At 40.6% G+C, this 26557-nt stretch overlaps 1 protein-coding gene across 9 annotated transcripts in view; it reads left to right on the top strand.

The window, feature by feature from the left end:
- The window catches only part of anks1b (ankyrin repeat and sterile alpha motif domain containing 1B), a 116427-nt gene that overhangs the window by 81928 nt on the left and 7942 nt on the right, over nucleotides 1-26557 (top strand). For 7 of the 9 annotated variants that reach the window (XM_079454797.1, XM_079454796.1, XM_079454798.1 and 4 more), the window contains 7 exons: nucleotides 1606-1712; nucleotides 6515-6613; nucleotides 8360-8512; nucleotides 23495-23602; nucleotides 24389-24574; nucleotides 25312-25437; nucleotides 26058-26129. In XM_079454797.1, coding sequence (XP_079310923.1) covers nucleotides 1606-1712; nucleotides 6515-6613; nucleotides 8360-8512; nucleotides 23495-23602; nucleotides 24389-24574; nucleotides 25312-25437; nucleotides 26058-26129 — 851 coding nt within the window. Of the gene's footprint in view, nucleotides 1-1605; nucleotides 1713-6514; nucleotides 6614-8359; nucleotides 8513-14261; nucleotides 14707-23494; nucleotides 23603-24388; nucleotides 24575-25311; nucleotides 25438-26057; nucleotides 26130-26557 lie in introns of those variants that run through there. The other 2 variants (XM_079454803.1, XM_079454804.1) reach the window with 2 other exon arrangements.

The following is a 26557-nucleotide window of genomic DNA, read 5'->3' as shown; positions in this document are numbered from 1 at the left end:
CTCTCACCTTACCTCTTTTTTCTTCACCTATTCTCCTCCCCTAGTGGCTCCTCTCCTGTAGCCTCTCCTCAGCACCTCACCTCTCTTTTTTTCCTCCTCCTCTCCTCTCGTTTATTTTCTTCTCCTCTCCCCTTCCATACACCTCTCCTTTTCTTCCTCTTCCTAATTTCTCCTCTCCTCCTCTCTCCGTACAGTACCTGACCCTTTACTCCACCTCCTCTAATTTCTTCTATCCAACCCTCCCCTACCTTTGTGTGTCCTCTCCCATCTCCTCTTTTATCGGTTAGCCTCTTGTTTTAAGTTCTCACCTCTCCTTTTCCTCCGCCGCCTTTGCCTCACACTTCATCTCCCCTCTCCTCTTGTCTCCTCTCCCATCTCCTTCAGCCTCTCCTCCTATTTGCTCACCACCTCACCTCTCCTTTACTCCTCTCCTCGCATTTATCCTCTCCACTACTTCCCTCTCCACTTTTCACTTTTTCTTGCACCACCTCATTCCTAATCCGTATTCCTCCCATCTACTTGTGTGTTATCTGATCTTCCCTACTCTCCCCTCTGCTCTTCTTTAGGCTCTGCTTTTCCTTTGCCTCCTCTTCGCTCATTACTTCCCTCCTCCCTTGTCTCCTTTCACTTCTTGCTTATCCTCTTCTTTCCTCACCTCCTTCTGTCTCCTTTCCTCTTTTCTCCTTTTGTTGCTCCTCGTATCACATCACCTCTCCTTCTCCTCACATTTCAACTCTCCAGTCCTCCCATCACTTCTAGTCTCCTTTCCCCTCTTCCTTAGCTTCTCTTATCTCCTCTCCTCTGCAGTGGCCGCTTGCATTGCCGTCCACAGAAAGCCCTTTCGTGTTGCCATTCCTCCGGTGCTCACAGACGCCCACATACTGTGTGTGCCTGTGTCAGCGTATGTGTGTGTGGGAGCAACAGCAGCTTCTGCACTCAGACAAAAAGGCTGGGGTTGATCTGATGGCTATTATCAGCAGCATGAGGTACAGCTAGTGGAAAGAAGGGAGGGAGAGAGAAAGAGAGCACAGGACACAGAAGCATACAAATGAGTGTGGGAGTGATAGAGAAAGAGAATTCTACCAAGCAAGCTGCATGCTGTCGTTCCTCTCCTCTCTCTCTCTGTGTCGCTCTCGCTCGTTCTCTCTCACACACATGCTCGCTCTCGCACACACGCACATGCCTGCGCTCACACACATTGAGACACAGGTTGAGCAGCGCGGCGGTTAGCGATCGCGCATCTCTCTTTTTCCTCCCTCGCTTGTTGGATGTAATTTGGGGTTTTTAGAATGTCGACCTCCACCGCCAGCGTACTTCTACAACAGCACGGACCCTAACGTTCACCCTCAAGAGAGGACACCCTCTTCTTTCTGTCTTCTCCCTTTCTCAACTGTTCAAAACGTCAGTTTCTTGTTTACCCCTGTGATCACTTTTCTACCTCTTCCTCGCGTGCGTCCTGCGTCTCTGCTAGCATGGCGGGTTCGTTTGACAGCCACATCGCGCGGAACATGATGTGGCAGTGCCAGCTCTCTCAACCGGACTGCCGCTGTTACCGGGTGGACGGCTACTCACTTCTTAAACGTCTCCCTCTCCACCCTCTCATAGGTCCCCGCTGCCCGGTCCAATCTGTGGGACAGTGGCTGGACAATATCGGCCTGGTGCAGTATGAAAACCACCTGCTGGCTAACGGCTTCGACAACGTTCAGTTTATGGTGAGTGTCTCCTCACTTTCTCTGCAGTTAGTTTTCAGGGTCCATCTTTATTTGTTATCTTGTTACGTTTGTACGATGGAGGTGACCTGTTTGGATAAGTCATGTTTGTTTTTTGTAGCGGCGTTACATATTTTTGATGAGGAGTGAGATTGGACTGTTGTTATATTACTGCCAGAATAATCCTTAGTACCGCTTGTGAACGCTAAATATTACAGTGGGTCTCTTGAATGTAATGTTTATGAAACATTTATTTATTTTGTATTATTTATTTAAGATTTATTTAATTGAATCATTCATTTCATCGTTTCATCACACAGCTAAAATATTTGTTTCCGATGAGTGTTCTGAGTTTTGTTAAAAAATGTCAAAGACACCTGTAGCTGAGAAGTGGGGACCTACATAACAGATCTATGAATATACATAGATACCATGCAAATGTTTTGTTATACACATTTCGGTCTTGTAAACAGTCATTGTTCTCACAGTGCTGCATGGGTGCTCATTGATACAGCCTTGCATTCCAGCACGTGGTCAGCGTCACTCCTCTGACAATGCAGAAATCATGTCCACCGTGGGTGTGTTCGAAGGCATGCACGCCTTTGGCTGGTGTGCGTTTGTGAGTGTCTGGGGAGGAGTCCGTCTTGAACCCACAAATCAATCAGGCTGTTAATTGCAGATTGAAGAGATGTCCGAACATTTATTTGTATGATGAAATGTATTTGTCAAGAGAAACAGCAAGCCTGGTGGGAGGATAAGCAGACCATTACCTAAATCACAACATATGTTTGTGTTCAGCTACTAGTCTAAATGCTGTGACTTCAGCACACTGAATCCATGAAGTGAAACCTCATTAAACTGCAAGATCACCTGTTGATGTTAAATCGGTTCATGTTAAACAGTTACTGTTGCACAAAAAAATTATACTTGGCATTACTTAAAAAACAAAACTCTATACATGTACCTATAATGAATGTTTATACATGCTTATTTGAAGATACAGTATGTACAGTATGAAAGCAACAATCATCCATTTTGCAACATTATCCATTTTGATCTTAGAAATCAATGAAATTCAATTGAAAGCAAATGGAAACATTTGTCTAAGAAGCATTTGCTTTGTTCTGAGAGACAAGAAATCTAAAAAACGTCACACTTCTTAATGTCTCAGACTGAGCTTACATTTGCCAAGTCTGATAAATGTAAAATCTACTTTTATTTGACAGTTCCATATCTTTAATGAGACGATTGTTAAAATGTATAGTTTCTGTTTTTATTTCTAAAGTACTTCTGGGAAAACAAACTGAGATTAAGTTGATATTTAATGTAACCGCTACAGCAGGACCTCCAATAAATCTCTTTAGCTGTGGAAGAGCAAGCTTTGAGCAATAAGGTTTCTATCTTCCTTCAGTACATTCAACGTTCTTGACCTTCAAGTAAACTTATTCAGTTTTAAGAATACAAATACAAGTACAATATTTGAAATGTCTTTTTAACTTCAATTTTATATTCCACTTAAAACGACTTTCTAAGCTACTAAAACATAATCTGAGCAAATAGGTTGACACAAACTGAATTCACTTACATTATTTATGGTTTTGCACATTTATCTGTTGAATTTGTTACAAGCTGTGACTTTACTAAATAAAAAGGTTTTGAAATAACCTTTGTGAAACGATCTTCAGATAGACACATCTGCTGCTGCAGATATATGATAGTTACACGCATCAAAAAACAGTGTTTTCATTGAGATTCAGTTATTAAACAGATGTTCACACTTTTGCAACTGACTGCACAGACTGATGGGAACTACGTTGCGTATACAGATATAAACTGCTTTGAACTTCAGGACCATAGAGTTAAGGCTTAAACCTATTTACGGAATCTGATTGAATCAGCTCAGAGGCTCATGCACAACACAATTGTGAAATAAGTCGCTTTGCGAGTGTTTAGTTGCAGATGCTGATCACCCTCCCCCAGCTCTGACCTGCATCCATTCCTACGGTTGCCGAGGCAACAGTAGAGAGAGAGAGAGAGAGAGAGAGAGAGAGAGAGAGAGAGAGAGAGAGAGAGAGGGAGGGGAATACAGGGCATTTTAGCTATAGAAATGTAAAAAATGTGCATTTCCTTCCTGACTGTTGTCATGGAAATGAATTACTCTGTTTCCCTGCGGAGCGTTCTTATCAGATTTAATAGTATGAAAACCTCCCGAGAGCAATGCTGATTTGTCAACACCTGCTGTAATGCCAGCATTGACGATTTTGCCTGCAAGCAATAAAAAAATCCTGAACGTGACCTTATCTGAGAGCCAAAGACTCAACAAAACTCTGTTTAATATGTTCACTATGAGAAACGGGAACTTTTATAGTTCCTCAACGCAATGAGAACAAATCTTGGTGTTATCACATCAGTTGGTTGTTTTCTAGACATCACACACACACACACACACACACAAAGGTGAGCTCTGCCAAGGTCTGCCACACTGATGGCTTTCAATCCACTTGGTATCAAGTCTTCTTATAGCTTTGTGTGAGATTCATTTTTCGCTAATGGATCATTCTTTCAAGTGGGATCTTTTCAATATAGCAAAATAATCGGATTGATTAAACGTCTTGTCTGAATGGGAGTTTCTTCTTGAATCACAACCTATTGAAGGGTGGATGGGAAGATGCAAATCAAATATTCAATTTCTTACACAAAGTGAACCGGGAGAGACTTATATTTGTCGGGCTTTTAAATATGTTTTAAAGCATTAAGAGGACAATTCACCCAAAAATGATATCATCATATATTTACTCTTGAGTTGTTCCAAATCTTGCAAATCAACTACTATGGTAGTCAAAGAAATGTAGATTTGAAATGACATTTGCTGTATGTGCATTGAAAACAAAGTCTTAGGGAAAAAACAGGTTTGGAATGGCATAAGTATGAGTAAGTGATGACAGAATCTTAATTTGAAATGTTTATGTCCTCTAGATCATCCACAAAGCCACACTCTTCATCTCTCTCTCTCTGGTCTCTGTAGGACTGAGTTTTTGAAAACCCTTCAGATCAAATTAATATTAGATAGAGCTCTGCTGCGTTCCTTCAGAAGTGCTGGGGTTGTAAAGTTTCTATTCTGAATTTTATGGCGTTTCTTTTTCTTCAAATACGGATGAAAATATATTTAAAAGACTGCAGATGTGAGATGTGCAGGGTAATGTTATGCCACAACATCCAGATGGAATCGATGTGTCATTGAAAAGTGAACATTTCAACAGTGTACTCGTCTAGACAGATGTTCATTTCCTGAGAGCGAGTGTAGTGCCTGCGAGATCCACCACTGTTTAGGACTTCTGGGAGTTATGGGATGAACAATTTAGTGACATTGTGCTGATCATTTATCTTCCTGTGCTTGCTTTGAGGGATGGTGTTTGTTTTGCCATCACTTCACATCCTTTAAACTATTTGTCTGCTGAAACACTCAGAGATGTTGGCATTCAAAAAGCTAAATAATCGCATTGATTTCCAAGATGATGATTTGATGTGGCATGCTGAATTAAACATGAAACGAAACGAGGACACGTCACAACAGTGTTGCATACCATCACCTGATAAATATTTGCTGTCACTGCATAATGCATAACGGTTGCAAAAACAGTATGCACTTTTCCAGTATATACTGTGTAGTATGCAGATCTACAAGTGATTAGTTATGAACACCTGAGATCGATCTTATCTCTTCTCAGCATGCCATTAGCCTTCTCTAGAGCTGTATGGCTCTGAATGGAACAGATGTTTGTACTCACGGTTCATTTCATCAGTGATGCATTATACTTAAATGAGACTGCCAAGGTTATCCAGCTTTATAAAGCTACACCTCCTTACCCGTCTACACATTGTTTTCTTGTACATTTTATTACATTTCAATGTAAATTGTTTCACCTTGAGATGGTAAACAACCCCATAAGGAAATGTACCGTAATAGGCAGATAAACCTACTTGCAAATCTGTTTTTGCTTTAAATCAACTAATATCTTTGTTAGGGCTAGAGGAGTAAACATTGTAGTATTAATGTGAAAGTCATTGTGAGAGGTCCTCGATAAACTGTGTGTGTTTGTTACTGATAGTGTGTGTGTGCTTCTGGCTCTGTTGGAAAGGAAGTTGATTGGTCTGATTGGAGTTGTGCAAAGGTCATTAAAAGTGAAACGTGAATAGAAGCGGTTTAATAGACGGTTTCAAAGCAACAACAAAAACAAATGTTACTGCGCATGCACACGTTCGTGGTCTGCCCTTAACTTCCGGTACACATTCGCAAATAATATAGTGCCTGTATATTATTTCTGATCAAAAGCAAAAGAAACCGAGAAGAACAGTTACTCGGCAACACTTGCTACACTTTAGACAGCGATGCAAAGCCCAAAGCTTTAAACGCGACAAAACTACAGGAACTACAAATTATTTGTTTAATAAAATGAACATACAAGAAAATTCTGCAAATCGTTTATTTAATACAATTATTATTTTATTAAATTAATAAATAATATTAACAAACACAGACCGGAAGTTAACTACAGTCCAGACGATGAAACCGTCTACAGCACTGCTAGTGTTGGGGTGTGTGTACTTCAGCTTGTGTTTCTTGCGCTAATGCACATCAACTCTTGTTATGACGCTTTGGGATATTGTTTTCTGCTTTCTGTATGTACAGTAAAACTGTCACGCAATTAAAAAGCTCCAGACACGTAATATAACTGATGATATAAAACATTTAATGATACTTCTATAATTATTGTAATTAGATTTTTTTTTATTTTATGCTTCAGGGCAGTAATGTGGTGGAGGACCAGGACCTGCTGGAGATCGGGATTTTAAACTCCGCCCACAGACAGCGTCTCCTGCAGGCTATTCGTCTGCTCCCCAGGGTGAGTACAGACATCATCTTTCTACACCTGATCCGACTTTCACCTCATGCATAATGTATCTATTTTTTCACAATAAGCCTTAATAAGCTACTAAGAGCGCTTGCACGGAGATTTTCTAAGAAGCAATGAACCGATGCACTTGATGCACAGCAGTCTTTTTTTATCGTGTCATCAATTTCTCACCTAACTGGCCTGTAATGTCTTTAATGAAATCAGAAAACATGTTGGTTTGGCTGCACCTCATCAGAATGCTCAGTACTTATTGGATAACATGTAAATATAAAGATAGTATTTAAATGGTGGAGATCTCAAAAGGAAGGCTCCATTTAAACAATGTCACTGCATGACAAGTAGCTTTGTGAAACATGCGAGCTTGCATTCTCCATGTGATTCTTGTGGGAATCGTGTGGATTACATTTCTACATGACATCTACACGTTTAACACACACATGTAAGAGGACCCTCCCCAGAGTGCTTAGTATAAGACCCCGACTACAGTAATCCAGCTCTTTGACTTTTCACTTTCTTTCACTTTGTGTGTGTGTTTGCAAGGGGCTTGATGTCAAATAAATGTATCCTGTGTCCCAATAACCTTCTATTTCCTCTTAAAGGACATAGACACAGAAAGAATGTGTGTGGAATGAGAAGACATACAAAGCTGTAGTTTAGGCCCACAATCTGTGTTTCCAAAGAGGAAGAGCAATATATATTTGAAAAGTAAAACATTTTTTTTGTGCAATCAAACTACAGTTGGGTTGTTTTTATTAAGTAATAATATAAAAGTAAATAAACAAATAACAGTTAACTTACAAAAAAACACAATAAAAACATGATTATTGACAGGGATCTGTTTTAGCAAATAAACATAACTGTTTCTTTTTATTGTGTTTGTTTTTCATTCTAAATCGTTTTCTGCTGTCTTGTATGGTTAGGGTAGTCTTTCTCAGACTAAATGCTTTTTCCATATTGCAAATTATTCTCACCATGAACCACACACTTACGAAGTTTGTTTGACTGACATTGGAGTGTTTAACCAGTTCAATTTTATATGTTTTGCGGCAGATTCCAAATTTCACATATTTTGAAATGTTATTTTCATATTGTATGCGTTCTGGATACACCATAAGTTTGCAGTACTACACTGAGACCTGTTGTTGTACATCTAGTTACATTTTCTTTATGTGAAAACAGTAGAGGTCTGTGAAACAGTTTGCTCACATTTGGACTGCTATGTAAATGTGTTTGTGTGGGTGAGGAGCAGTTTGTCATCCAACTCCACAGCACACAAATCACAAAAAAGACTTGAAAAAGAATTGAATTTAAGATGACGTACAGGAAATGTCGTGTGTGGGAGAGAGATACCGTACGAGGCCTCGCTGTGAAAAGAGGAAAAAGTCAACTATTCATCTGCAGTCAGCACTTTCACTCTCTGCTTCGCTGATAGGTTCGCTCTCTCTCAACATTTAAATGTATGCACTCGGCAGACGGTTCTATCCAAAGCATCTTACAGCACTTTCAAAGTATAAATGTTTATTATCAGCATGCCTGGGATTTGATCCCATGGCAAGTGCGGCCATTTAAGCTGCAGAAACACACCACTGCTCTCTTTACTTTGTCGCGTCTGATAACCACAGTCTATCCAAATGTATTCTTTATTTCATAATAATACCAGTCTCATTATAATTGTAGTCTTAACATGTTTGGTTGATAATATGGTTATTTAAAAGTTCTTTTTCTGTGTTTAAGGTGCGACCCATTGGCTACGATGGAAATAACCCCACTTCAGTGGCTGAATGGCTGGAGTCTCTTGAGCTTGGAGATTACACCAAATCTTTTCTCATTAATGGCTACACCTCAATGGAGCTTGTCAAGAAGATCTGGGAGATCGAGCTCATCAATGTAAGTCCTTCAAGCAATTTCTGCTCTCTTAACCTCCTGCCTGTTGCAATGTGATGATGAAATTGAGTTTCCAAGGTAGTGTGTCCTAAATGTTATTTAATGTCCAGGATTCCCACGGTCATAAAAACTTCAGAGTTCCAAGTCGGGTGACAGTAATAATATCCTAAAAAGTCATAGTTATGCTTAGTTCGTAAATACTATTCTTAGAAATCTCTTTTTGGTAAGTGCGGTCTCTATCAAAGTCTATTTATGGAAGTCGTGCCACTCGGCAGCCATGTTTACAACGCCTCTGGGCAGCTATTTACGTCATAGCAAGTCCAGAGTCCAATCTACGTGAAGGGGGAAGGCAGATATCTCTTAAATCTCTGGCAAAAATAAACAATATATTTCCGAGCAATAATTAAACATGACATAAACTTTGGTTTGCTAAGCTTAAATTGTGCTAAAAATCACCTTTTTGCGATGTTGCCTCATCTACCGCGCCTGCTCACAGACTGGAGAGTCCCACCCCAGAGAATCGTCAGTCTTTACTGATTGATGATTGGCTCGTTTTACTGGAAGGCGGCCATTGTGGCATTTTGTTAATATCTTTGGTCTCTATAAAATGAATGTATGTTTAACTAGTGATAAAATATGATGCACAAAAGGCATGAATATTCATAAGTCAAAGCTATGGAAAACTCTGTATGTACATAAAGCACCAAAGTTTTATTAACATCATGTCAACTATGGACGTGTTCCACTACAGCCAAAAGTCACAATAAACACTGTGTATTAAAATGTATTTATCATTTAAATCCACCACGTTTAATGCAATTGTATTCAGATAAAAGCTTATACCAACAACTTAATTGTTTTATCATTTACTAATCTTCATGCCGTTAAAAACTATTTATGGGTAAATAAGTTTTTTGGTGAACTATCTGTTTAAGTGTGTCATACTGTATCAAAACACATACAGGATAATGTTATTGTTGGATTAGCGCGTTGGAATGAAGCAGTCTTTTGAAGCAAGATTTGCTAGAGGAGCTCTGAAATAACACAAAATCATTCTGACGTCCTGTTGTTCGCTGTAATAGAGTTTAGGTTGACTGTGGCTACATGATATTTGTTTGATAAACAACCCTGTCCAATGCTGTCTTGCTTTGACTTCAGCTGTTAAAGGAGAAAGCAAACAAACAAGTACAACAACACCGTCTTGAAACGAACCAAATTTGATGTTGTGTAAGCAAAGTCCTCATGTCATGCAAAATAGTTGCTTTCTGCAGCTTCCATGTGTCAAACTGCAATTGTAACCGCTTGATTGATTTTTTTTCTGTGTTTGGTTAAGACTAAATGGCACGTCTGATAGTGAGATCACGTGACACATTGCTTTAACAGATTTTCTGTTAAGTGACTCTAAATACAGCCTCACGTATGCTAATTTCACTCCATTTTCAACTGAGAGAGAAAGAGAAACAGAGAGAAGCCGAGAGCAGATTATATAATAATGTGGGATGCGATTTCTTCAGCTCTCGAAGAAAAAAAAAACTCACACCCACTCACTGTGGAAAGTAACTAGAACCCTGCAGTGGGAATAGAGTATGGTTTGGCCACAAGAGGGAGCCAGAGTGCGGAAACTAGTATTTCTATAGGTGTTGATGGCCTTGTGTGTTTATTAGATGTGTTCTGTCAGTAATGCTGGTTGCGACCAAATAATACACATAATATGTGTGTGTGTGTGTGTGTGTGTGTGTGTGTGTGTGTGTGTGTGTGTGTGTGTGTGTGTGTGTGTGTGTGTGTGTGTGTGTGTGTGTGTGTGTGTGTGCCTAGCAGGCCACCGTGTCATTCTCAGTGTTTACTTTACCTGATGTAGCACAGAACTCTCATCTATTGACCTTAAGGTAAAAATCTGTTAAGTACTGTACACACCATAAACTGTATTCTTTAATTGAGTAAACGTCTTAAGCTGCCGACTACACCGACACCTTGTTAGTGTTCTGATGGCACATTCAATGATATATACACAAGTGTTGGACATTTAATAGTAAGCTTGCGCTTACTTTGTTGCTATAACAGCTTTGCACTAGATGTTGGAACATGACTCTGGGGATTTTGTAGTGGGTCATGGGGTCTTTATTAAGCTTCATGTCTGGGCTTTGAGCAAGCCAGTTTTCCACACCAGACTCCGTAATCCATTTCTGTATAGACCTCAGTTTGCATTGACATACTGACATGCTGGAACAGAACAAGGCCCTTGCTAAACTCTTGCCACAGGGTTGTAAGCCCACAAGAATGTTAAACATTAAGATCTGTCTTCACTGAAGTAAGGGGCCTACTAGCCAAACCCTTTCATTTGGGTAGTGTCCTCGTGTATTTGGAATTGTGTCGTGTTGTATTTATGCTACTGTTTTTTGGTTACTGTCTGTTTTATTTGATTTCTCTCTGTTAGCAGAAGTTCATGAAGCATAATATTTTCTCCAATAAAAAGGAGCAAACGTACTTTTTTCTTATGCCCAAGAAACGGAGTTTGCAGCATTCTAAGGCCGTTTGATTCTCAAGCTGCAATGCACGTTGTGTTCGCTAGGTGGCTCTAGAACTCTAAAGAATATCAAGACAAAAATCTATTTGTGGTATATATACAGAAATGTCCATATTTTGCGTGTGTTTGTTTGTTGAATGTGCATAACATTTCTCAGCTTTCTTTTTTTATTTCTCAGCTTTGTTTTATATCTCACAAATTGTGAGAAGCCGATTTAAAATGAAACGCTCGGCGGAATACCAGCATGTTTTTTTGCATTTCTTCAATTTATTTTGCCATCGTTTCACTATTGCAAAAACTGAATGGTCAAAATGTGCTTTTTATAATTTGTCTTGTATTTCAATAAATGACAATATAACTTAAATTGAGCAAAACAAAGTCAGTTAAAACAAAAGATGGAGCCCTCTCCCCTTCACGAATAGCCTATATAAGGCCTATACCTGACTATTAAAAGAATGTAAAGTAGGTTACTCTGAACCCCTACAACAACACTGTTCATTAAAAAGTGTCATTCAACATTAGGCCTATGAGCTTAAAATGCAAATAAACGGCTAGATTGCAAAATGATTTAAAGAAAACATCAAATGCACGTCTCTCCTCCAAACTCTGCCCACAAAAGCTGACTGTTCTCTCCGAACGTGCACAGAACATACTTTGACAAGTTGTTTAGTACATGTACCACTGTATGATACTTTCAGACAGCCCGCTTTTGTCAAAGTTACCGATTGGTAAAGATGCTTCCATTCGGAAATTTACTCCCGTGCTGTGTCTTTCTCTGACACTTCAAAATGCTCCACACACACACACACACACTGCCAAAATGCACTCACGAGTGTCTCTCTCTCTCTCTCTCTCCCACTCTCTCTCTGCGCTGTTTGCTGCTTGATCGTTTCAGTCATGCCTTTTTTGCTATTTTTATTTGTGTGTCATGTATTATGTGCAGCATTTTAGTTCCACTCCAAGCGTGTAAGAGCCTGTATGTATCAGTGTGTGTCCACCCTTAGGGTTACCACAGGCATTCATGAGCTCATATTCATAACAGGGCTGAACATGCTGCATTCCCCACCCCGACTAGTTTCTCACACACGCACACAGTAGCATTTCTAAACACACTCATATTCCAATAAATGTAGTTTGACTCCGCCGTTGATCCACAAAAGGTCTGGTTTGAGCTCTGATGTTCTTTTGGAGAGTGAACGCGGTTGACCTCCATCGGATGCGAATGCTCTGTTGCTAAGAGATTCAGCCAGAGAACTCCGGTTTGCAAAGATACAATCATTTATACTTCAATAAACATTGTTACCACACTGTACATTACAACACAATCTTGCATTAGAATGGTGTCACAATATGTATTTTTAGAGCCGTTTTAATGTAACCAGAACGTAAAAATACACTTAAATACCACTTGTTACGTGTCACAGCAGCCGTTGGTATGCCGGTTTAGGCTTGCTGTTGTCGGCCCGCGTTGGTAGGCGGTCAGAAGTCTTTTAGCTCGTAATAATAGTTTAGCTCTTTTTTTGACAACTGTTACCCGGTTTCCATGACTGCTAGTGGTAGTTACCATAGAGACGGTCCGCACGAAGTACAGATGATTCAAAACTGACGTGTTCGTACGCGAGTAAGTGTGTAAGGGCATGTATCCTTTAAGTGTGCGTGGTCCGATGTTTTCGATTCGCAGACTAGGTGTGTGTGTCTGTGTGTATTGAGTTGCCATGTCCTTTATGTTGTGTTCCTGCTTTTATTACTTCCTGTCGCCTCTCCAAACGCACAGCTTGCAAATTGTCTTTTCTTACTCTAGCAGATGGCTACTGCCTTCGTTAACACAGCAGGCTCATCAAACACACACACACACACACACACACATTTCTTCTGCCATTCATATATTATACTGTCTTCAACATGATAAAAGATTTTCTTAATCGTCAATATGCGTTGCTGTATATATGAAATATGCGTGTTGTGCTGTATATGCGAGTAAGCGTGGGTGTACAGCCCTGTGGGTTTATGTGTTGAATTGACGCATACTGACACTCATTTTAACCACATGTCCGTCTAGTTTTAGTCTTGTGGGCTCAGTTCTTTTCTTCAGTACAGAACCAGCTGTCGGCATCAAGATGAACCCTCACGCCCCGGCAGCTTATGAGAGGGCTATTTCTTAAAGACAGCCGCCGAAGCAGATTCATAAAATAGATTTACAGTAGTAAGCATGACGTCCGTGGGGGTGGGGGGGGTTCTTACTGTAAAAATGTATTTATATTCATACAAACACGGCTTTCTGGAATATTTTTAATAATAATATTATTAAAAAAACAGTTTGATTGAATAAAGTAACTCCTTGAAATGTATATTTAACGGGCATTGTGTTGACAAAATGTTTATATGCTCTCCTACTTGTAAGTCGCGTTGGATCAAAGCGTCTGCCAAATTAATAAATGGAAATATAATTGACATGCTCATATGTACAAAATTTTAAACAAACAAGCTCACGCCACATATTAAGAAAATCTAATGTAAATTGCTGTAAAAGGAATAAATCTAATGTAAAATAGTTTTGCATCAGGACCCAAAGACATGTTGGACAGAAGTGACTCAACATAGAAATTGTTCATTGTCCAATTTTTTTTTTATTTGTCTTGGTCGAGCACCCATTCCAAGTTGATCTTGTAGCCCAATATGTACGCTAAGGTCATGCGTTTTATTTCAGATAGCGTACACATTGATAAAATATACCCTCAATGCAAGTTGTACAGTAATTTCCTTTCGATGAAAGCATCTGCGATGAATGAATGAGTACTTTTTTGATGAATCAAAAACTGAAATGTATTTGTACATCTTTCAACATCCGTATAATTTCTATAGTTTTTTCCTAATGACAAAAGCTCCAAGATACATTGACGCCTTTCATTTTCATAGTTCATAAGCCTATTTATTTGTCTGTACTAACTATGCAAGTTTATTTCATTAGATGCATTTTATTGAATCCATTAAACGCAGACTGTTTGCAACCCTTTCAGAACCAACCTTATCCTGTCCTAAGTGTAGCTGACCTCGGCTAGTTGAAAAAGATTATAACATTCTGCTTGTGTTGAAAAGCGCATGAAAGAAGTTCCACTGCAGTGTGTGAAGCAGAGCGCCAGCGCTGGTGCCGAGCAGGTTAAACATTGAAGCTTCGATGGAGGAGAGTGAGTGAGCGGGCAAGAGAGAGAGAGGGAGGGAGGGAGGAACAGATACTAGAGATTGAGGTGGAGAAAGCAAAGAGGCTGTTAAGGGCTCACAGCCTCCGGTCTCACACAAGCACTGCTTACGAGCGGAGCGCACGCTTACCTGCACCGCACTCCGAACGCGACGGCTCCGCTGGATGGGAGTATCCATAGTAACCAGGCGGAGAGCAGAGAAGAGGAGCTCGGAGCGGAGAGCGAGCAAATGAGACAGAAAGATAGAGGGGGTGACGTGCTCAAACCAACGTGATCCAGAACCAAGAGCCTCAGAAACGTTAGGGAAAATTCTGCCTGTGTTTGACTCGTGGCTTTGAGGTGGAACTTCACGGCGTTTTATGAGAGAGGCAGAGAGTTAAGGCAGATTGTAAAGGAAAGTCAGGACTCTCAACAGAGCTCTCGGATGGTTGGGAACTGAAGATTTGACGCTCTGCTCCTGTGCACTGAAACTCTGGGTAAGTCACTCGCACAAGAAGAGCATGGCAGATGGTGGATTATGGGGGGATCGTGCTGCCTCTAGTTGTTTTTAAGATGAATGTACCGTTAAAGCTTTTGTTCTCCGCGCTTGCTGCAGTAGGGCAGGCAGCGTACGCTGCTTTTAGACCAGCTTTTTCTGCAAAACGTTACCTCTGTTTTCTCTGCCTTTATTCTGTTCGCAGCATGTCATCTGTTCTTCATTGACGACTTCGCGCAGTAGCTTCATAAACACTTTTACACAACGTTTATTTTTACGCAATTTTTCACAACGTTCACTTTATGTGATGTTATGTTTACGCAAGGAAAGTCTGTGTATGTGGGAAGTTGAGGTGAAATATTGACATTTGTAAATATGTTTTCTTTTGTGTTACACAAAATTTTAAACACCTATTTGGTGGAATAGTTATGCATTCAGCTTTAATGACCACATATTGGAGACTCGCATAAGAAGAGCAACTTGAATGCGAAAAGGCTATTAAAAATGTAATAGAGATATAAAAAAAAGAATGAGTGGAAATATACACAACATGTATTTAAATGTACCTGGACGTATAGGAAAATATCCGAGTCTTGATGTTGATTGGACACGTTGCGCGCCATCTACACATGTGCATTCCAGCAGTCGCGTGCATGTGCTTGCCCTTCTGAGGCCAAAGGTGCGGTATAAACTCACGGACGCGTAATCTGTAGATGGTACGGATCAGCGAGGATCATTGCGCCTGGGAATGAAGAGTCAGGTAAACATCTCCATTAGGTGCATTAGCTGCGTTCTGCAGTCAGCGATGATGGAAAGAATCAGCACAGAACAGCAGTGAGGGTGCGTTGCATAATAATCGTGGGACCCGCTGCGCTGTGGATCAACCACGGTTCATTGTAAGAGATCTGGGCTCTACTGCTCACATGTGGATGGGGCTTTTGGGTGTAAAATTGAGCAGCCAATAAGCTTGGAAGTGTTTGTGAAAAAATGCACAGCTATTTCACTTGTCTTAACTTTGCCGGAGGCTAGATTTGGAGGATTTTTGGGGTGGGCCTTCCAGAGGTGGAGCTTTTATCTGGTCCAGTTTTTTGGGATACTGGGATATTTGGGATATTTTTGGAAATAATGTAGTTTCACACACTGGTACAGATAAGCATTAGTGAGTATGTTGGTAAAGCACTGCAGTGTGGAGTTACATTTACATTTACATTTATTCATTTGGCAGACGCTTTTATCCAAAGCGACTTACAAGTAGTTTTTTTTTTTATACAGTGTCACACTATGCAGAGCAATCAGGGGTAAGGTGCCTTGCTCAAGGGCCCTTCAGTCATGACCTGCTGGCACTGAGATTAGAACCGGCAACCTTCTGATCACAAGCCCAACGCTCTAACCATTAGGCCACAGCTGACCCGTTGGGCAATACGTTGCAGACAAGTGTCGCTGATCTATCACTTTAGTTGTTACTGATGGCGGAATGTAAATCAAGTTACTCCATTGGACTAGTGCTGACAGCGCTGCTTGAAAAATCTATTGTTGGCTGTGAGTTTTGAAAAAGAAACGTGTTTTTCATTGGCTGTAATTATGTCAAACATTGGTGTTAGACAGGCAAGTTACAGCAGAATTGTGTTCCATTAACAGCTGTTCCTATTGAAAATACACAGTACAGAGCTTACCTTCCTCGCGAAAGTGTGTGTTTATGTGCCTGTAATACACCACAGTGTATATTTTATCTTTTGATCATTTATTTTGCAATGGCTCCACAGTCTTGTCCAATCAGAGCAGACGTGTTTTCCCTTCGTTCCACTCATGTTGATTTTATTGGATTATAAAGATGAAATCTGCAGTTTAGAGGGAATTCGGTGCAAGAACATACAATCCTTCTTAAAACAAAGTGGAGGGATGAAAATCCACGTTCCTTCCCAGAATCCTCCTCTCCGTACCGGTTTAGATTTTACACTTACTGTTGATATTTGTATTAGTTCTCTTAAGTTCAATTGTATATATTCCCATGTGTTTTTGCACATGTAAAACACGTACACATGTGACATATGTCTTAAGGGGAATTTTAAGTCGGCATGAAATGACATTTCTTCTCTTATTGTTTTTAATTTATCGGTGTTGTTTTATTCCAAGAAAAAGCATTGTTATAATATTCCCCAATACAAGTATAATATTAGTATATGATTATCAACAATGCTGATTGAATTACAACCAACAGGAGGAGAGAGGTTCCCACAATTGATGGCATGTAATGGTCGGACACAATATCTAAAGGTGTTACTTTTTTCATAATGAATATCACATTGCACTCACTAAGCAATTAAGTGAAATGGTTTGCAAATATTATTACGAAACGATTTGGAGACCGTAAATGTCAGTGACACTCTTTCTGAAGCCCACATTAAAACCAGACTTAAAAACATAAAAGCAAGACCTATCATTCTGTGTGGGGTGCAGGCATCATGTGAGGACACTTCTGGACCCTCTGCTGTTTTATCCCGTGGTGTTTTAAAGCTTGAATCCAATCATCAGTCTGGTGCTGTGCCGGATGTGTCAGAGCTGCCGGTCTGATGCTGTTGATCTGCCTGCTGTTGGTCCTTATGTCACTGTCAACGGTGGCGAGCGCAGACTAAGACTAGAGATTCTTTAGCACCACCAATAGGCATGTTTGACATGATTATATTAATGAGATTCATTTGGAAAGATGTTTCAGTCGTGTTGGATTAAGGGCTCTTTTTTTCTTAAGTGACCTACATAGTACGCGTTTACTAGTAAGGTTGACTATTATTATACATTTAAAATGTTATATGAAACAGTCATGGACATTTAGACAAATGTCTTCAGACATTGTACAGCATCACATCACACAAAGCATCACAAATAGTCCAACTTTATAAACCGCGTCTCAAGAACTTTGCATTTTGTTCCCATTCGCTGCACTTTTTATGCAAAAAAATCTTATGTAAACGCCTCTAAGAATGCTTCCTCTCCAGGAATCCATAACCAACCTTAACATTCAGGGATTCCTTAAAACAAGTGTCAATTACGCAACCCACCATAAACATATGCCTATTTCTAAAAAGTAATTTTGCACGTCCCGACAATTTATCATTCACACGAAAACACTGATGTTCCGTTTTTGAACGAACATTGCTTGGTTTGTCCATGTTCCACGGTTTCATTCTTGGTCTGACAAGTCTGAGGGTTAGTGTGCAAGAATGCGTAGGTGTGTGTGAAAATAAGAGCGAGTGAAACGAGAAAGCGTGCATGTAACGCTGGCGTGTATTTCTCCTTTATATGCTGTTAAGGTTTCATCATTCCACTTGATTCGTTTGCACTATTCCTGCCTAAGTTCTCTTATTATTGGAAAACCCAGACATGCAACATCTCCCCTCATTGGCTCATCATCTCCTCACTCACTGTCAAGTCTCACATCATTGGTCCAATGCGCTGCTGTACATCCTTTACGTTGCTTCGGAGGCCTGTTGGGTTTAACGCACAGCTCCAGCACTTACTCCATAGTTGCTAGGTAACTGGCAGGCTCTGGTTCCTTTCCAGTTGTCCCTTTGGTTGGGAGGTGCTGGTTATAAATGGATCTGGGATAGATAACGGTGAGTTGCCGTGACGATGGTGACTGCAGGCTTGTATTTGCTAAGGTTAGACTGGATTTGGCTTCAGAGAAGACCAGCAGCGACCAGACGCCATGCAGGATTCATTGATTTCCACTGAACCAACATATTCTGCTTCTCCAGGAGTGTTGGCTGTCAGTGGTCTGAAATCCATCAATACTAGCAGTGAAAACGAATTACAGAACACCTGTGAAGTAGCCCCAGGACGGAGTAGATTAGGAAGATTTGTGGACACATTACACGTACGTGCACATACACACACGCTAGACCTTATTACATTCGGTGCGTTGGATGTGTTGGCTGGTTATCCTGGCAATAAAACACGTGTTATGTCTGCGGTGATTGGCTCTTATAAATAAATTCCATCCACTGTATTGTAGCAAGGCAGACGTGCGTTACGAAAAGTTGCATTTTAAAAGAGATTTTATACAGTTACTGAGAGAGATTGCTACGACAAGGCGACGTCAAGCGGAAACCCAAGCGCCCACGGCTACCATTTTGCGTCTTAAAGGTCACTCAACCAATCACGTGAGCCTTACAGCCCATTAGCCAATCGATGCGCTTTGCATATCGCCCAATCCCAGAGCTGGTGCGAACAAGATGAGATCTCTGTTATTGGCGAAATAATATTCGTTAGGACGCAGTATGGCCATATGGGGATAGACGTTGTGCTTAAGATGGAGTGAGAGAATGAAAAGGGGACTTTGTGTTTCCCAGGTCATTAAAATCCGACGCACGAATGCTGCTGTAAGCACAAACAGTACTGTATTCACATCCTCACTGTCAGACGGTCCTCTGCGCCTCGGCTCCCTCAATGAGGAGGAACTGCTCGTCCATACCGCAGCTCAGACCTCGATAATTTATGTCCTCTGGTGCCTGAGGCATGAGATCATACAGTTATGCGGCTGTGGAGTATTTCCCTGGCCTTACCTGACCTTTAGAGCACATTTAGAAATTGTACGCGTGGCGTTTAAACCTTTCATTGTCAAGTCATAAAAGAGCATTCGCATGTTATGCGTTTCTGAGTGCGACGAGATGTTCGAGGCCAAAACGTAAAGCAGGTCTTCATTTTATCTATTGGGAATTTATTAGTTTCATCAGCAGAAAAGGAACACCGTGTGCTTTTCTTTTCATTGGATTAACATGCATTGGTGTAATAGTCACTCGTTGACTCGTTTAGTGTCGCAACTCGATTCAATTGAAAATTAATGCAAATAGGGTCAATTTGGACTTCACGTTCTTAAAGCATGTTAACACGGTGCAGACTGATGAGTTTGTGTATGTGTGTATCTGGTGTGACGAAGATTACACTTGTGTCTCTGGTCTTCGGAGGTTAATCCTCTCTTCAGGCCTGCTCACTTTCTCTAATCTAATGGGATTAACTGCGATTTTACGTCCAACACTGCAGCAATTACACTCGGAGAAAAGACGAGTCCTCGCAAGGCACGTTTACGCATGAAATGGCTGAATGTTTTTTAACAATACTCTAATTACCGAGTAAACATGTCAGCGATCTCTGCTGTGTGCTGCGCTGTTGATTGCAATTCTGTTTGATTATCCTCGACAGAGCAGCCGCATCTTTCATGCATCCTGTGATTTTCTTGTGTCATGAATACACGATGAACATTTTGAGCAGATGTTAATGCAGTCTTAACTGGCTGGCAGGTAAACACTCTAATTCGAATGCATTCTTTTGTCCACGTTTAAACTAAGATTTGGTCTATCATGACAAAAATATTTATTTTAAGAATGACAAACAAATTACAAGCAGTAAGATCAAGAAACAATATTAGTACCTATTGTACTTGCAGCACAGAGAAATACTCAGATTAATGCACCAGACATTACATCAATTCTTCTAACATCTAACGCTTTTGCTGTAAAGTACATCCCGCTTTATTTTCTCATTCATCCGTGTTCCTCTGTCAACAATTTCGAGCGGCCCCGCCCACTAAAAGCTGTGCAGGCATATTTACATACTCCAATATACACGCGAAATATCTGTCAAATTTCAGTAACAATGTAACGGATGATATATAATGTCACTATAAAAGCACATCATATCACTCACACCAGGCAGCATTTTATAGTCCCGCAAAGCTGTCGGGTGTTTCACAATCAAAGTTTAAACACCTCATTCTTTGTCTTTTATTCTGTCCTTTATAGTGGAATCGCAACTTATTTCTTCCTTTAAAATCAACGCCACCATTTGTTTATAGTGTGGACAGCCTTGATAATGGAAGCAATCTGGTTTTGTTCTTGTTGTGGCACTTGCAGTGTCGACACAAGCATGCCAGTTCACATACTCGTGCTACTGACACGCAATGGATTTCATTTGCTGGTGATCGGACAGTAATTCTGAGCCAGGTCCTGTCCCAAAGATCCACTTTATATGCCTTGGCGGTCTCTGTGCTGTCCCACACCAGTGCTCCGCTCAAAAATAAACTATTACACAGAGACCAATGATGCAAAGTATGTATACACAGAGAAGGGATAGGCAGCACTGAACTAAATATTACTTGAAAATTCTTCAGCCCTCATTTATGAAACGCAACAATGAACGTCTGTGCAAATTGTACATGAATCTAGTGTTACGTAAATGTTCAAATTGCATTTCACGCATAGAACAAGCAGATCTACTTTCTGCGTAAACTGTTTGATGAATGAGACCCTTTGTTACTTTGAGGCTCATGCACTTAAACAGTTGTGGTGGCTTTGAGGTCACACTTCACATCGTGTTTACGCAACTAACAAGTTTAGAGGAGAACTGACACAAGGGGTTGTAGGTAATAGCCAAACGTATACACTTTACATATATCATTCAGAGACTTTGGCCATTCTCATTTTTTTTCCATAGCTATAAAAGACAGGACTGCAGTTATGTCAATGAGAAGCCACAGTGATTCAATACGCAGGGCTGTTTTTATTTATCACCTTCACTGTTAAATACTTACAGTAATGTATGTGATGCATGTTATCTACGGATTGCTGATCATTGAGCTGTGTCTACTATCTTCCAGTCTGTAGTCTTCCTCCACAGCACGCTGCATCTCCGCTGGAGCCTGCTTTACACATTTGCATTTATATTAAATTCATTCCCACTGTTTTTTACCGTCATGCTGTAAAGCACCACTATACTGTACATACTCGGCATACTATTTCTCTATTATCGCTCTTATTTATTTTCTCACTTTTCTTTGTTGTTTACTTCCCGTTTCAAATGTATCTCTCTATGTAGAGATTCATATGACATTATGTGTACTTGCAAGCTCTGACTAATGCATATTGTGCAGAAAAACAGCATGAGCGTTCTCAAAATCACAAGTTTAAGTCGGATCAGCTGGCGAATATTGGATGTAATCAACATTACAAAGCCTATGTTGTGCATATGCTATTGAAGTTTTAGACATGAGGCCACAATGTAATGTTTACAAGGTTGCTAAAATGACCTCTCAAAAGCTAGAAATATGCATGCAGTTTAAACTCAATTGGCAAATTATCGCGAGTTAGCTTTCTATTTTCAACAGCCGGTAACCATCTGCTATCCTAAAACATTTTCAGTCCCGTTCGCTCTTGATCGCCTTTATTGCTGGTAATCTGTCCAGCGGAGGCCCGAGGGAGACCGACTTTAGATTACCTTGTTTATTCCAAGCCATCTCCAGAGAGTTTAAACAGGGTTAATGAGCCTCTGGTGTCCACAGTCCTAAACTACCTTACAGAAATCAATATTAGACATGAGAAATATATAAAAGAAACGGACAGGGTTAATAAACCTAGATCATGAGCTTTGATACGTGTGTGTCATATAAGCAGTGCTGCCCGTGAACTATATCCAGTCTTGACTCGATCAAGAAATCGTTTAGCCGCCAAATGGTTTTTAATTTCTGGGGCGACCGGCTCCTGTCTGTTCCTGGCACTGTATTGGATTTGCCAAGTATTGATTTGCTACTGGAGGAAGAGTGTGTCCACAGAGGCTTGTGGTGTTGACAGGTCGGTGGGTAATTGTGCTAAATGGACAAGAACCGATTGCTAATTTTAATGCCGTCAATACTGTACTGCACATCTTTAACAGGGCGGCCACAGTCAAGTCTTAACTTTTTTTATCACAAATTTTTAAGACTATAAAATGAATCAGTTGAACTAATTCACATCAGTGAATTATTTTCTTTCAAAATTATAGTAGTCACAATCTGGAGAGGTCATGGGAATACATTGAGTAAAGAGTCTAGCAACCCTGTTCTACGCCTGCAGGCCATAAGCACAACATCAGACTTCCACAATTCCGGATATTACCGTGTAATTGAGAACCATGATTTGTTCTGAGGAAACGGCCTCCCGTTGATTTAATTTTCTAGGGTAAAATAGTAGCGATCATTATAAATGAAGCTAGAGAACACTGTTGCTATAGGGACGGACGTGACAAAGCCAGCCAATGATAAGCCTCCGTGTGCGTCGTGACTTAAGCACCTTCTTAACATTTGTTTGATGCTTCTGTGCGAGTGCTAGTTTACACTAATGGCTGAACTGGGTGACAGAAAAGTCTTTATGTATCCTCATTAATGAGGTGGAGTAATTCCCACTTTGTTGCAGTTGTGTGTGAGAGAAATAGGACAGACTAAAAATGTGAGTTTCTGAAGACATTACTGATCTGGTTGTTTTGCGGTGTGTGTGTCATCAGATTGACTAGGGTTCTTTAGGGACCGTGTATATTTTATTGTTATTGCAACCCAGGGTGCATCCTAGACACGAATACGTTTAAACCTCCTGTGGGCAAACGCATAAAAATACCTCTAGTTGTATAAAACAAACACAAAGTGAACGTAAAGGAGGGAATTGCCGAGAATGAATTGAGCTTGCTGATAGTTTGATAGCATGCTGATAGTTTATTTGCCTTGTCTCGGTTGTTTAGCATTGGATTCACTAAAGGAATTATGTAAGTCAGATACCATAGCTAACACATATGAACATTTCGTGTTAAATATGATTTGTACGGCGTGTCCAATTCTTGCCGGATGATTCTGAATGCTGGGTAGCGGAGGGACACCTGGAACGGCTATTTAAACCGCCGATTTCTCACTTGACTGTTTTGAGTTATAACATGAATACTGGTGGTTGGCAAATAAGTAGCAGCACTCATTTTTCTTCCCGTCTCTCCCTCAGGTTCTTAAGATTAATCTGATCGGCCACAGGAAAAGAATACTCGCCTCCCTCGGAGATCGTTTGCACGAAGACCCTCCGCAAAAACCACCACGGGCTATCTCTCTACGGGTGAGTGAAAACATTTCCATCTTTCTCTTCGGCCTGTGTCCAAGAAAAACTCCCCTTCTGGCATTGCTGGGTAATTGAAAGAGTAACGAAGATACATTTTAACGTTCATCCTAAATGTCACCCATAACAAAACAGCATCCTAATTAACTTTATATGCTGGTTTACATTGTTTATATCTAGTCCTTACAAGCTTTATGGTCTTGTAAAGGTTGGGAAGTTTGCAAGTGAGGAGAAGTGTACTTTCTTTAGCCTCGTCTTGCCAGACCCGGTCTCCTTATCCTGAGAGCTACGGGATTCTCTGGCCTCAGTCGCACCAGGGATATAACTTGATCTTCCACGCTGGATCAAACAGCTTTTCTGAAATGCAGCAAGGGCTCCTCGGCCTCAGTTCAGGGAGTCTAATTGATACATGAGTCAGTCCATGGAAAGAAAAATCTAAACTCCTCCGGCCCGCCGCTAAAAACTCATTCCTTCTTAATCCAAAAATGGACTATCTGACACAGAAAGAGTGGGCTAAAAGAAACTACAATTATTGACTCAAACATCGATTTATGCACAAGCTACAGTAATTAATGTTGTGAAAAGTGGATTGCTAAATTGCTAAATTCGAAACTACCTGCTGTGCGTCAATAAATTGTCCATACGGATCAAGTCAAATTTGAGCATTCCACACAGTATAGAAGTCAACACATCCACCATTTAGGGGGAAAAATAACAAATACGAACACAATAGAGTTGCATTTACACGCAAACAGAAACACTTGTTCTGTATATCACCCCCTGTAGGAGCCAACTGGGAACCACACTCCTCCTCAACTGTCCCCGTCCCTGAGTCAGCCTTACCCCAACGCCGGATCGCTGGACGTCCAACACCTCATCATGCAGGCCGATGCCCGTCGCAGACGCAACGACAACTACTTTGAGGACGTGCCGCGCTCCAAACTAGAAAGGCAGATGGCACAAGTCAGTATGGTGAGTTAGTGCACTTGTTGTTCATGCACCTAGCGAACACGCTATTTCTCAAATTATTTGCGATTTGTTGTTGTGTGTTGTTTAAAGCGTGTCTGTGTGTATTTGTATACTTGGATCTCCCATTATGTCAACAGAGCTTATCAGTGCTACAGCTTGTAGTGATTATGTGAATGGACTGAGTTATTGCACCTGAACAAAATGACTAATTGTTACAAAACCCTTGCTCTCTTTTCAACCCTTTATCAGTTCTCCCTGCCCTGTGGCTCCATAAATCGTCACAGAGAGAGAGAAAGAGATAGACAGCGAGAAAGAATAAAAGAGATTTACATTATTGACATAAAAAATATTAAACTTTCTACAGTAGTCGGACAATTGGTAAAAATAGGAGTCGTTCGTATGTTTCTTTTGCACGTTTTGTCGTGTTAAGCTCAGAAAGCTGGGTTGTTATTTATAATGTGCTGTGGTTTGGTAAAGCGTGTTGCCTGGGGTCACGATTAAATGCAGTTATTTTTATAAAAATTCTTTCATAACCATTTTATAGTCATCACTAAATAAATAATCTAACCGCAACTACTGAATTGCAGCCTGCACCTCCCTATATTCTCATTATCAGAGAGTACATGGACTCGGTTAATAAAAACAAGCAAAATGACAACACCTGCTTTTGTTTGTTAGCCGAATCCATTATACTGAACCTTAATTTGATTACTTACATTTGTGTTCGTGTCTTTTCACAGCAAGGAGAATGGTGCGAGCCAATCACGTTACGTCCTCCCAATGAAGCGACATCCTCTACGCCTGTGCAGTACTGGCAACACCATCCCGAGAAGCTTATATTCCAGTCATGTGACTACGAAGCATATGTAAGTGTGTTATATGTGGTCAATTATGTCCATTTTGAATGGAAACCCACAAAAAGAAGAGCACTTATTACAAAGTATTTCAAGAATTGAGTTTGTGTTCCTAATGCCGGCCTTGTCTGGCTCCTGTGAGCCATCAGATACAGAAAGAGATATATCAAGCAGGATGGTGAAAGCTATCTGTGAGTCCTTTAGTTATTCAGCAGTGAATAATGGTGTTTTAACCTTCAATCAATACAGCTTTTCAGCGCCTGTATGGGACCGAGCAGTTCTAGTATTAGCTTACATAAACCCACTCTGTTTCCTAGCAACAGCAGTGTAAATTTGATTGGCTCATTCTCCTGTGCCCAAAGACGCAAACAGAGTTTATGAACAGAATTCATGCACGTGTGACTGACCAGTAGAGGTTAAAGGTCAAGTGACCCCAAAGGAATGGACAGATTCCTGAATGCATGCATGTCGACAGCTAGATGTGAAGCTAGAAGGTTATCGATGTTACGCTTGTAGTTAAATACTGTGGCTGGGTCTTGTCATTCGTGTAGTACAAGGTTGAAGTATGATGATGATTGGTGTTGTCACACAGTATCTTGGTTTTCTAAATTCTCATCTCATGTATCTGGCAGTATTTGGGGTCCATGTTGGTGAAGGAGCTGCGCGGTACGGAATCAACGCACGACGCCTGCGCAAAAATGAGGGTAAGAGTTGTATCACCATGGCAACCACTCAACAGATCATTCCACCCATCCTCCCGCTGAACTCAAGTCACTATGACACACAACACTTAAAATAGCAGGAAATATCTCAGTTTTTAGAGGCCGCTGTGTGCCAGGACACAGCTGGGTTCCTTTGTCTGAAGGTCTGGTTCAAGATCCCACTTTATCTGCATTCCGTCCACTTGCATCCAACAAGACACACCACCTTCAACCTTTTATCTTAAAGTACCTTTTTTTACCTAAACAACCCAAACTTCCTTTCTCATGAGATATTTAACACGGGGGCACATTTCAGCTGCTCGGTTTTGGTATGCATGTAAAACACCATCTGTTCTCCATCTTTCTCCTGCCTGCTCGCTTAAATGAGGCCGACGTGGTTTTAGAACCCCTCGCTGCTTCGCAAACACATT

The sequence above is a fragment of the Barbatula barbatula genome (assembly GCF_947034865.1).
Source record: "Barbatula barbatula genome assembly, chromosome: 4".
Taxonomy (NCBI): Eukaryota; Metazoa; Chordata; class Actinopteri; order Cypriniformes; family Nemacheilidae; genus Barbatula; species Barbatula barbatula.
This window is presented reverse-complemented; position numbering and strand designations above follow the sequence as displayed.